At 36.9% G+C, this 12,968-nt stretch overlaps 1 protein-coding gene across 3 annotated transcripts in view; it reads left to right on the plus strand.

Annotated features, from left to right (window-relative positions):
* The first annotated feature begins 435 nt into the window (after positions 1-435).
* Positions 436-12,968, plus strand: part of espn (espin) — a 72,617-nt gene continuing 60,084 nt past the window's right edge. Inside the window, exons 1-2 of one of the 3 annotated variants that reach the window (XM_073867443.1) lie at positions 436-1,454; positions 8,915-9,108. In XM_073867443.1, the coding sequence (XP_073723544.1) occupies positions 1,161-1,454; positions 8,915-9,108 (488 nt within the window). In that variant the 5' untranslated portion in view covers positions 436-1,160. The remainder of the gene's footprint in view (positions 1,455-8,914; positions 9,109-12,968) is intronic. The other 2 variants (XM_073867442.1, XM_073867444.1) reach the window with 2 other exon arrangements.

A 12,968-nucleotide genomic window follows, 5' to 3' on the forward strand; every position in this document is an offset into this window, starting at 1 on the left:
GGCTACTAAATACTTAGGTTTATTCCACTTGGTTGCTAATTCAGCTTGGTTGCTAAGAGCTGCATGTTAAGCTATTTATTAATTTCATTATTATTAGCTCATTTTATGGTAAAAAAAAAAGACGAAATGATGCCTAGACCACTAGACCTTAACTAGATATTTAAATGTCTGGAGACAAGCGATGACCTGATGGGAGCCGATTCAAGATTAATAAACAATAACAATCAAACACCCACAAACACTTAAAAGAAAAACTCAAAAGACTTAACGTGGCGCCCTCAAATCGCTCTCGCGGCACTATGATGTCATGCGCCGATCATTCTGCGCGCAGCTCCATATCAAACACACCTGTTGTTACCACGATGGATTGCGCCACTCTGCCATCTATTGGTAATGTAGAGTACTCAACAACACTCAACAGGTGCATCTCTCTGGTGCAGAATAAACACTTTGATATAGTGTACGTATAAATGTTCAGAAATTATTGTCCTTTTTTCGTTGTATGATTATTTATTCATCCGTTGGCGAGTTTCTATCAGACTTTTTTGACTTACAGTAAGCTGCTCTATTTATACAACACAAACGCGTAACGACACAAAAACCTTTAACAATATCAAGATATATCACGATCGATGAAACTAGACTACAACTAAACAAGAGACGCCTGGTCCTGTATAGCCTAATAACGCGCTGTCCCTTTAACATTTGAGCCGGTTTAAACATGTTGCGCTTCTCCTCCCCTTCATGGATTATTCACAGGTTCAGTCCCTAAGGACTTCTGAACGAGCCGTGTGACCAGAACAGGGCCGAACGCTTTACCTGAAGAGCGCGCGTTTATTGCAGAACAGGTGTGACATGTGGTACGCGTGTGAACAACAGACCACAAGACATTTAACATATCACTCGACTTTTCTCAAGCCATCGAGGTGTTTTTTCGTTTACTTAAGATACTAAACCTGGGTGTGGATGCTCGTCGGTCATACGGTTATCTTAATAGTTATTGTGCGACAGCTTTTGGATCTGATGATAAGGAGTTGGGATGACAGAGCAGAGTGACTGCAGGCTGTGCGCCTTATAAACCTGTGTTACCGTTAGCGGGCTCTTAATGGTGCGCTCATAACGCGTGTTTGGAGGGGCGAGATCATCATCACATCTTCATCATGGTGGTGGAGAGGACGCTGCTGGCCGCGAGGCAGGGGGACGTTCAGACTCTAAAGGTGCAGTTAGCTGAGAAAGTGCTTACCGCTGATGTGAAGGACATGCTGGGAGCGACGCCCGTACACCACGCCGCCCGGGCTGGAAAGCTCACCTGTCTGCGCTATTTGGTGGAGGAAGCGGGATTATCGTCCACGAGCCTGGCGCGCAACGGCGCGAGCCCCGCGCATGACGCCGCTGCCACAGGCCACTTGAGCTGCTTACAGTGGCTCGTGACGCAGGGAGGATGTCGCGCGGCCGTGAGTATCTTCATAATAAGATACATGTATATAGTTGAGATAGCATAACAGTTCGCGCTCCAGACAGTTATTACACATTAACTAGCATATAACTCTGTAAATATAGTTATGAATTCCTACTGTAAATGTAGGCTACAGTAAAAATATTATAATAGTTTAAAGTCCGTGTAAACATTAAGTGTAATTCGATAGAAAAATATTAGATATTGATGCAGCAACACAGTGTGGAAAGTTTGTTTGCTGCAAAAGCTGCCAAGGAAGTGCTTTATTAGCTATAACTCTTAAGTAGATTACAACCTATTACCCCCTATGAAAATGAACCATGGTTTTATTTCAGTTAAAACCCAAAAGCATGGTTACTGTAGTAAAACCATGGTTACGCTAATATAACACACTAAAAAACATGGTTACTACACCTTTATCACAAAAAACATGGTTAATTGTCGTAATGGACACAATGGGGTGGGCGGTGGGGGCACTGCAACTTCTAAATTAGTAAATGTACTAATGTTCAGTAATTTAAATAATGACATAAAGTAGGCTGTGTATCTATTATAGATTGTTAAATTAATATACACAGTCAACTTTAACATGCTAAGCAATCGAATGTCATTAGTAGGCCTACAAGATGGTGGTAACATTCCTCTAACCTTAAGTCTCATGATCAAAAAGATACCCCTCAGTGTTTCTGAGGTCTTATTTTGAGTCCGGCTGTTTGATCAGCTTGAGTCGTGCTGTGAACAATACCCTGCTCTTAAAGTCGGTGTGTGTGATTCTGGAATGAAGCCTGCGTGTTCTGCAGCATGAAGTTCTTATCATTCAGGTATTCAGTGATGTGCGGACCGTGCAATTTACAAGGGCCACATGCATCTTATATAGTGATTTCATTAAATCTGTCTCAAAACAAGTTTGGGAAAGGGTGCTAACATCATCTCTGCCGGGTAAAGCATCACTGTTTCCTTTTGTCTTAAAATGTCAAGTTTGCCATTTATATCACGGCGATACATAAAAACGCTCAGATGTTGGTAAAGGAATTTGTGTTTTGTCATGAATATTTATGGCCCATGTTACCTGTAGAGAAGGACTGTAAGTCTTAAAAAATTCAGCATGAAGTTTAAACACCTTTTGCAAGTTTTTGACCTGGGATAAGTTAACATAACTTAGAAAAACGAGTTGAAATAGTTTAACTTAATTTGCTAAGTTAAAGTAACATAAATATGTTTAGATTTGACAAAAATGCAGCATTTGTTTCACAGTGCATGTATAAATTAAATGTGAGTTTTATTAGCAGAAAACTAGCAATTTTGGGGTTTAAAGCTAATAGACATGAAACTCTTACCTAACGTTATGTTGCATTTAAGATTGCAGAAGAGAATTCAAGTTTGTTTAAAGGTTCAACTAAGGACTAGTTTTCTGTTTATTTTAGGGAATTTATCTGATTGTATAATGTCTAAAGTCTGTTTATTTAAACCTAAACTCTGGGCAGTCAAAAGTGTCTGTTAGCTACAATTTTACATAGATTACATAGATACATTTAATATAGATCATAATGTACATTTATAATTAAAATGTGATGTGGATCATTACACTCTACAGGTTTTTTGTGGTTGTGGGCGATTCTGTTCGTGTACCAGGCAGAGATGGAGTCAGTCAGGATTAGGCATATGATGCTATTTTTATATTACAGTAATTGCTGAAGGTTTTATTATGGTATACAGGAACTGTGAAATAGCAAAAAGTGACAAATCTCTGTAGACCATCTCATTATTGTAATCATAGTATCATCAGTAAAACTCGTAATCTGAAGCACAGAAACTTTTGACTCTGCAAAGGTTTAAGACAAGCTGTTTTGCATTCACTGTAAAACAGTCTGTATAAATTACAGTATTACTGGGTATTACTGGCAACTAGTAACTTACTGTAGATTTTACATTTATGTTATTTACTGGCAACATTTTGTTCAAAGTTAAATGAACATGAAACATTTTTAGACCAGCTGCAAAATTACAGCAAATTTTTTACAGTGTAGATTTTTATTACACTATATAAGTTAGCAGGGGCTTCTTGCAGAGAACTGTAGGCTTATTAGCTAACAGATCGCTGTGTGAGCAATGTATTTATACAAAATTATTTTTGTTAAACAAAATTGTTTTTTTAAACCTTTATCAATACTACAATACAATTAGAATAACAAACAGTTACAGTAGGGCTGTCAAAGATAAATATTGATTAGGATAAATACATGTTTGTTTTTTATATAATGTAAAAAACTTATAATATACAGATTGTACAGTATAAAATGCATTACACCTATGGAATGTCCCCACAAAACATGGAAACCAGAATGTGTGTGTGTGTGTGTGTGTGTGTGTGTACCTGGTAATTATCACGTTGTGGGGACCAATTGTCCCCACAAAGATAGGAATACCAGTATTCTTGTGACCTTGTGGGGACATTTTGATGACCCCATGAGGAAACAAGCTTATAAATCAAACAGAATTATGTTTTTTTAAAATGTGAAGTAGTAGAAGGGTTTTCTGTGATGGTTGGGTTTAGGGAATGGGGTAGGTAAGGGGAATAGAATATACAGTTTGTATGGTATAAAATGCATTACGTCTATGGTATGTTCCCACAAAACATGGAAACCAGAATGTGTGTGTGTGTGTGTGTAGGTGTGTGTGTGTGTGTGTGTGTGTGTGTGTGTGTGTGTGTGTGTACATGGTAATTATCACGTTGTGAGGACCAATTGTCCCCACAAGGATAGGAATACCAGTATTTTTGTGACATTTTGACGTCCCCATGAGGAAACAAGCTTATAAATCAAACAAAATGATGTTTCTTGAAAATGTGAAGTAGTAGAAGGGTTTCTGTGATGGTTGGGGTTAGGAATGGAGTAGGTAAGGGGAATAGAATATATAGTTTGTATGGTATAAAATGCATTACGTCTATGGAACGTCCCCACAAAACATGGAAACCAGAATGTGTGTGTGTGTGTGTGTGTGTGTGTGTGTGTGTGTGTGTGTGCACTGTGTGTAATTATTTTGTATATACAGTTGTGTTCAAAATTATTCAACCCCCCAATGCTGTTAAGGGTTTTAGGGAATTTAGTGTACATTTGTAATTGTATTCAGAATGAAATCCTACAATGACTTCTTAAAGAACCATATGCAACTAAAATGACATCAATTGGTTTTGTATTATAGTAGTAAATGTTTCTTTTGTGAATTCTTCATTGACACAATTATTCAACCCCTTAAAGAACTACCACTCTGAAGAACAGAGGTTCATTGAAGTGTTTTCAATCAGGTATTGAAAACACCTATGGATGTCAGGGAACAGCAATAAAGCCTAATAAGCACCAATTAGGCAGCTTTAAAATGACTGTGATACTCAACTCCTTCTAAACATTTACTGGTGTGGTTACAAACATGGTGAAGTCAAAAGAATGGTCCAGGAAGACAAGAGAAGAGGTGATTAATCTTCACAGGAAGGGCAATGGCTATAAGAAGATTGCAAAGATGTAAAACATACCAAGAGACACCATAGGAAGCATCATTCGCAAATCCAAGGCAAAGGGCACTGTTGAAACGCTTCCTGGTCGTGGCAGAAAAAAGATGCTAACTGCGACTGCTGTGCGCTATCTGAAGCGTAAAGTGGAAAAAAGTCCCCGTGTGACTGCTGAGGAACTGAGAAAAGATTTGTCAGATGTGGGTACTGAAGTTTCTGCTCAGACAATACGGCGCACCCTGCGTACTGAAGGCCTCCATGCCAGAACTCCCAGGCGCACCCCCCTGCTGTCTCCAAAGAATAAGAAGAGTCGACTGCAGTATGCCAAAAGTCATGTGGACAAACCACAGAAGTTTTGGGATAGTGTTCTGTGGAAAATTAGAACTGTCTGGGCCCATGGATCAACGCTATGTTTGGAGGAGGAAAAACAAGGCCTATGAAGAAAAGAACACCTTGCCTACTGTGAAGCATGGTGGGGGGTCAATCATGCTTTGGGGCTGTTTTGCTTCTGCAGGTACAGGGAAATTTCAGCGTGTGCAAGGTACCATGAATTCTCTTCAGTACCAGGAGATATTGGATGACAATGTGTTGCAGTCCGTCACAAACCTGAGGCTTGGGAGACGTTGGACCTTTCAACAGGACAATGATCCCAAGCATACCTCCAAATCCACTAGAGCATGGTTGCAGAAAAAAGGCTGGAACATTTTGAAGTGGCCATCGCAGTCACCAGACTTAAATCCGATTGAGAACCTCTGGTGGGACTTAAAGAAGCAGTTGCAGTGCGCAAGCCTAAGGATGTGACTGAACTGGAGGCTTTTGCCCATGATGTATGGGCGAAGATACCCGTAGATCGCTGCAAGACACTTGTGTCAAGCTATGCTTCACGTTTAAAAGCTGTTTTAACTGTAAAAGGATGTTGTACTAAGTACTAAGATTGAATGTCACTTGGGGGTTGAATAAAACTGACAATGATGTGAGCACAGAAAAGACATTTGTGGTTATTTCATTATAAATGTTATGTTATATTTGTCTGACCTACACATGCCTCTTTGATGTTATTGTAAGCAGGATGACTGAATGATCAAAATCAATGTCAAACCGGCCAAAACAATCAATTTCAGTTGGGGTTGAATAATTTTGAACACAACTGTATAAATACACACACATGCAGGAATGTATGTAAGAAACATGTATGTATGTGTGTATTATGCAACTACATGAAAAGCACAGATTTACCATCTCACTTTTTTCACCTGTTAAAGTGAGAATAATAAACAAACTCGAAATTTACAAATAAACATTTATGAAATTTAAAAAAAATCCTCAGTATATATCCTCCCTTCTTTTTGATAACAGTCAGCCGCAACCACAGCCTCCCAGACACTGTTCAGAGAGGTGTATTGTTTACCTTCACTGTAAATGTCCTGCTTAAGGAGGGCCCAAAAGTTTTCAATAGGGTTTAAGTCAGGTGAAGAAGGGGGCCATGTCATAAATTTTTCATCTATAAGGCCTTTATTGGCCAGCCACGCAGTGGAGTACTTTAATGTATTTGATGGAGCATTGTCTTGCAAAAAAAATCAGTCTTCTTGAAAGATGCAGACTTTTGCAGTACTCTACACTGCTTGAAGAAAGTGTCTTCTACTCTACAGGCAGGCAGGCACAGACAGGTATTATTAAAGATGAGCTAGTTGGACCTTTTTGGGTTGAAAATGGAAATAAAAAACAACTCTCAGACTTACTGACAATTTTTAGAAGATACTTTCTTCAAGCAGTAATCCTCAAAAATACAGCTTGCCTAATAATTGTGCACACAATGTACATATTTAGACTTAGATTGTGATATTTTTATATTATATATAAATTAAAGAAATAGGCTATATACATAAAAACATTTTTCTTAAATTTATACATCTATATGTATATTTATATTAAGAGTTTCGTTGCAAAACGAGATAACTCCGTTTTTTTTTCAGAAATCTCGTTTTTTGGTTGTGCATTCCTATTAATATCAATTCAACTTCAGTTGGTTTGTTTTGATTTAAACCTTCATAACTTAAAAAATAAAGCTAAGTAGCACCATAAAACAAAATAATAACATGATAACATAATAATAAACATGTTTTGACAAAAATTTTGATTTAAATGTATTTATCTCGTTTTGCAACGAAACTCTTCATATATAAATAATTATTACATACAATACACACACAAATGTATTTTGCAATTTTGCGATTAATCTTTTGACAGCCCTGCAATTGGCTACTTTTTATTTCTTCAGACAGGCAAGTGCGAATAGGTCAAGAGTGAATGTCACATTCTTAGAATTAAAGGGTGCATCTCATTTCTCTGTCTTACCTCTTCCCCTTACCCCTTCACCTCGGTTTTGCGCGTTCATGTGAGGCGAAGTGGCATCTCAATTCTCAGTTTGATCAAGGGCTAGGGCCAAGGCGTAGGGATACATAGCCCTTGAAACGAAGTGTGATAAGGACCACACTTGAAAGAGAGGGGTAAACGTTAACGTAGGAATATCTCAGGAGAGCCGGCATCAAGACGTTTTATTGATGAACGTCGAACTGTCAAGGAGTGGTCGAGTGGTGTCTCATTTTTTAGACGAACGATCTGTCTTACCCCTTTCCCCTTTACTCGGTTTCGAGGGGCAAGGATAAGGCGAAGACAAAGGGGAAGGGGTAAGACTGGTACCTTTTCAAAAACGTTGTACCTTAAGGGTGCATATTAGTACTGCACAGGTACAGTGGGTTACACATTGGTACCAAATGCATACATATTTCTACTTAAATGGCACATATTAGAAACTTTTTAAAGGTACCGTCACTGTGACATTTAAAATGTACATTTTATTTTTAATCAGATTTTTTTGTCATTCGGAGCCCAAGTGCTAGTCCTGTATTAGGTCTAGAAGTGCACCTCAGGCACTTCACTGAAATGTAAAAACTATCGGTTGCCATAACAGAAAAGTAACTAGAGCTCCTTCTGTTGTTGTGTGCACATGCAGTGCTGGAAGATATCACTGCCATCAAGTCTACTGTGAGGCTTCACATTACATTATTGTGTTTCATACCTGTAGTGCAATACAAACATCTTTTGCCAGTCAAACATGATCTACCAGAGACCCCGGGTCAGAGTAATGTGCTCAAAACCATTATAAAGAGTCTCATTTAAAGAAATTTAAGTTGTTCATCATGTGTCAAACTTGTATGACTGATGCTTTTCTGTGGATCGAAAGAAGCTAAACGGTCTGAACATTACCTTATGTAGAATGAAAGCAATATCAAAAAGGATTATTATTGGTGAATATCTTAAATGTCTGTGTGTTCATTATACAAACTGTCATAGTTCATTTTAGGATAACTTTTCCTCCTGGAGTATGGGACTACTTTTTTTCTTATAAACAATCTTACAAAATAAATCAAAAACTCATTGAATCACCATACTGTACACTAAAAAGTAAAAAGTTGGATCAACTTTAAAAATGACTTATTTTCAACTTAAAATTTCACTTTAGTTTGACTAGGTGAAAAATTGAATAAGCTGTTTATTCAATTTGAATAAACTAAAAATTTTTAGGTGTCACCAATTGAAGTAATTTTTAACCAACTTTATATTTTTTACAATGTAGGCAAAACTGACAACAGTTAAAGTGCATGTTTGTCATCAGACAGCAATGATTTGTAAAATAAACAGTTTTAGTAGTGTTACTTGATTACACTTTAACGTGCATATCTTGATTTACATGACTGAAAGAGAGTTGTTTACATTTGATGCATTTGTCAGACACTCATCCAAAGGGACTTGCAGTGCCTCCGAGCTATACATTTTTATCCTGGGAGTTGAACCCCTGACCTGTTGTACTGCTCTACCAACTGTGCTACAGGAACACTGTTATCATTACTGTAGTAGTCTAAATGTTGAGATGATGTTGTGTTGTGTTACAGGATAAAGACAGCTCAGGGGCCACTGTCCTGCATCTGGCTTCACGCTTCAGCCACCACGACATCATTCAATGGTTGCTGAAGAGTGGGGAGGGGGATCCTACTGTTGCCACGGATACGGGGGCGTTGCCTGTTCACTATTCTGCAGCTAAAGGGGACTTGCCTTCCCTCCGACTGTTACTGGAACACAGCCCACAGTAAGACCGCACGGTTCTTATGATGTATTATTTATATATGGATGTTCTTCAAGGCGTGAGGCTAAAAGGAAAACACCACAGTTTTTCAATATTTTACTATGTTCTTACCTCAACTTAGACAAATTAATACATACCTATCTTAATCTTTGTACAGCATGTCGTGAATGTGTTAGCATTTAGCCTAGCCCCATTCGTTCCTTAGGATCCAAACAGGGATGAATTTAGAAGCCACAAAACACTTCCATGTTGTCCCTGTTTGAAGACTGTTGCATGAGTAGGTATGGTGGCACAAAATGTGGCGATTTTTTAAGTGGATATAAAAGAGAACTATTTTATGGCGGAAGAGCACTTCGACCCCGGGCGCAGTACATCATCACTTCTGTGAACTACACACCCCACTCAAACTTCCAAGTCAGGGGTGATGATGTTACCGCGTCATCATTGTGCAAAAATGAAGTGCATGCATTGAAAAAAGAAAGTTATGTATTAATTTGAAAAACGGTGGTGTTTTCCTTTAATTGTTTGCTTAGCTTATATAGATTAAAATGTTGTCCATGAGTTTTAAGTTTGGTCTTGAATTGGTATAGATCAGGGATTCTCAACCTTTTTTACTTCAAGGTTCTCCTACTGTCTACACAATAATATTTGAAGGCCCTTCAACTCACAATTTCTACCAAGTAAAATATAATAGAGCTTGGTATAACTAGAAAGATGTATATTTTGTTACAAAAATTGCCAATCACTGCTAAATATCTAGATTTTAAATGGGATCAGAAAGAACGTGACCTTTAAGTAAATAACATATGATCACATCTTCCCCTATTTTAACAAATGTTTTTATAAACAAGTCCTTAATGTTTTGGTCACTGTTTGCGCACAACATCCTTTCTATAACATGACAATAATTTTCCATCTGAAAAGTTGTACATGGAAGCCATAGTATTTTTTACTTTTCTTTTTAATTGGTTTAATTTAAAAGATTAACAAATGAATATAAATAACGGAGGAGGGAAGGAAATTATATATTATTACATACTGATATCAAACACATGCTGCATAGCATATACAGCTGTACTTAGACATATCATTGCATATACTTAATTAACATACATATACTAGCCCCCCAAACCAGGTGACGTTTACCCTTCTTATAATAAATCTTTACTTACAGTAACCGAATATGTTTTTGTGTTTCTTATATATCAAACACTTTATTCATCTTTAAAGACATGGTATTGACCTGCAAAGATCACATGTGAAATTTTATTTTGATAAAACATAATTCAACAAATAAAGAGTAAATGAGAAAAAATATAACTGATGATGACTGTGAAGTCATGCTTCTTGTATATTAACATACGCACACAATCACAGCCAGGCATTATTGATTTACTGTAATATTTGACTTTATTTTTACAGTGTGTGTGTGCACCTTAGCAACAAAACACTTAACATGGGTTAGGTTTAAGGTTAGGCTCGAGGATAGTACCAAAGTTATTACACAGTACACACTAAGTACATTACGGACAGTAAAATGAATGGTTTTGATGGTGGTTTTGGTGATGATGTTTTTTAAATTTTTTGCTGGTGTGTTATCGGTGTTTACTACAGTGTAACAATTCCTACACTGTAAAAAATACTTTGCTGCCTTAAATTTTTTTGTTAAATCAACTCAGATTTACAAGTCATGTCAACAGAGATGAGTTGTCACAACTTATAAAAAACAGTTGAGAAAAGTCAACTTAATTTTATAAGTTATAACAACTCACCTGTAGTTATAACAACTCATCTCTAGTCAAGATAAATAATATTAAGTTGAAGTGACTTGTAAATGCGAGTTGATTCAACAAAAAAATGAAGGAAGCAAAGTATTTTTACAGTGTAGTTGCACTTAAATGTTTAAGTTTAAACAACTTGAATTAATAAGTCATTTCAACTACACTTTGACTAGTTGTAAAAATTAAGTTGTAATAACTTAAGCCCATTCAACTTTTTTTTAAATGTATACCAACTCCTCACTAGTCAAGAAAAGTGACTTGTAAATTCAAGTTGATTAAACTTAAAAATATAAGTGCAACAAGGATTGCTATAGAAGAGTGGGGGACGATACTTGAATAGAGCAGGTGGTAGGAGATGAGCGGTCGAAGGTTTAACCTCAGTCAATATTGTTTTTCAGGTGTTACTGTAATACGTACAGCACTAAGGTATAGAAACACCATACAGAAGAGTAAAGAAGAGCATTGACAAACAGAGTAATGCCCAGATAAACAAATCTAGTCAGTCCTTACTTTAACTTTGGACAAAGTAATTCAAAAGTTGTATCAAAGAGAGATACTGCTTATGTGTAATCGTGTCAGTGTCAATCAAGAGATAAACTAATGGTATACACAAATACTGTTGAATAGAGGTCCGCCGACTCCTCGTGGAGGAGAGAGATAACAGTTTATCAGAGGAGGGCACACACAGATTTGACTTCTCTTTTGAATACTGACAGGCCGATCGATACATCACATAGTTGTTACAACTGCATAGTGTTATGTCATCATTTATGACAATGACGCTCACTGATATACAGTAAACAGTCAGTCAGTCACTGAGTCAGTGGCACCTCAATTATGATGAGATGAGTTTATGGTATAGTACATAGTATGTAAAGGTGGTAGCACTGAATTGAACTGACATCATTGTGTCATTATATGCATTATATATTTACAAACATTTTCTATATAATCCCACAGTTATGCTGTTGACGTGAATACAGTTTTTTACAGACGCTAGGACACATTTCTCAATACTTTGCTCACTTTTGCAAAACTCTTCACACAGTTCTCCTAATCGACTTTTAGCTTGGCAAAGCAGTTCATTTCAGATTCAAAAATCACTACAACTACCAAAACACTTTATTTAGGTCTCAAATAAACTCATTCTTCCAGAACACTAGCAAAAGTTGACAGCCGACAAACACACTTTGTCACCCACAAAGCAATGACCTAACAACATGTAGCATTATACAATGTTTTCTTGTGTAAAACAAGGACGCAATCTCTGTTTATAATTCATTGCAATATATGTTACAGGATTCTTGTATTTTGGAACTAGTTATTCCAAAATACAAGAATTTGTATACACACCATCCAAAAGAAAATAATTTATGAAATTTGAGGGATGTAGTCATTGAATGTATTGTGTGCCGAAGCAATGATAATTGATCCTGAGTTTAGCCTACATAGACTTCTGTTGTGCTCACTGTGTGAAGAGTTTTGCAAAAGTGACCCAAGTATTGAGAAATGTGTCCTAGTGTATGTAAAAAACTGTAATACTCAAATCTTGTTTAGGAATGATGTGATGTTACAGTACTTTTCTAAAAAGATGGTCTGAGGACAAAAGGAATTTGTATGAGTTGTCTAATTTGTATAAGTTCAAATAAAGTGAATCTTACAGAAGCATACAATTATTATAAAAATAATAATAATAATAATGAAACCCCGCCCTTAACATCACATGGACGAAAGCAAATCGTACAAAAACGAATACGAATTGGACACCTCATAAAACATATACGAATTACCATGAGATTGTGTTGGAAGATTTCGTCTGGCATATGAAAACTTTTTCAGACTCGCACTTACATTGAGTTTATATGAGCTCTTTTAACTGGGAACAGTAAGCAGGCACATGCTAGTAAATGCATAGCTTGAGTCTGTCAGTCTTCCACAACACTGTAGCATTCTGCCAGTTAGTTCTTTTTTACAGGGATGAATCAGTTAAAGCAGATGTTTTATGTCTCTTTGTGTTATCTCATTGTTATTTAAGGCTGGCCGGTCATATCGGACATTATCGACTCCAGTCAGGCTTGAGCG

This window comes from Misgurnus anguillicaudatus, chromosome 5 (assembly GCF_027580225.2).
Source record: "Misgurnus anguillicaudatus chromosome 5, ASM2758022v2, whole genome shotgun sequence".
Classification (NCBI taxonomy): domain Eukaryota; kingdom Metazoa; phylum Chordata; class Actinopteri; order Cypriniformes; family Cobitidae; genus Misgurnus; species Misgurnus anguillicaudatus.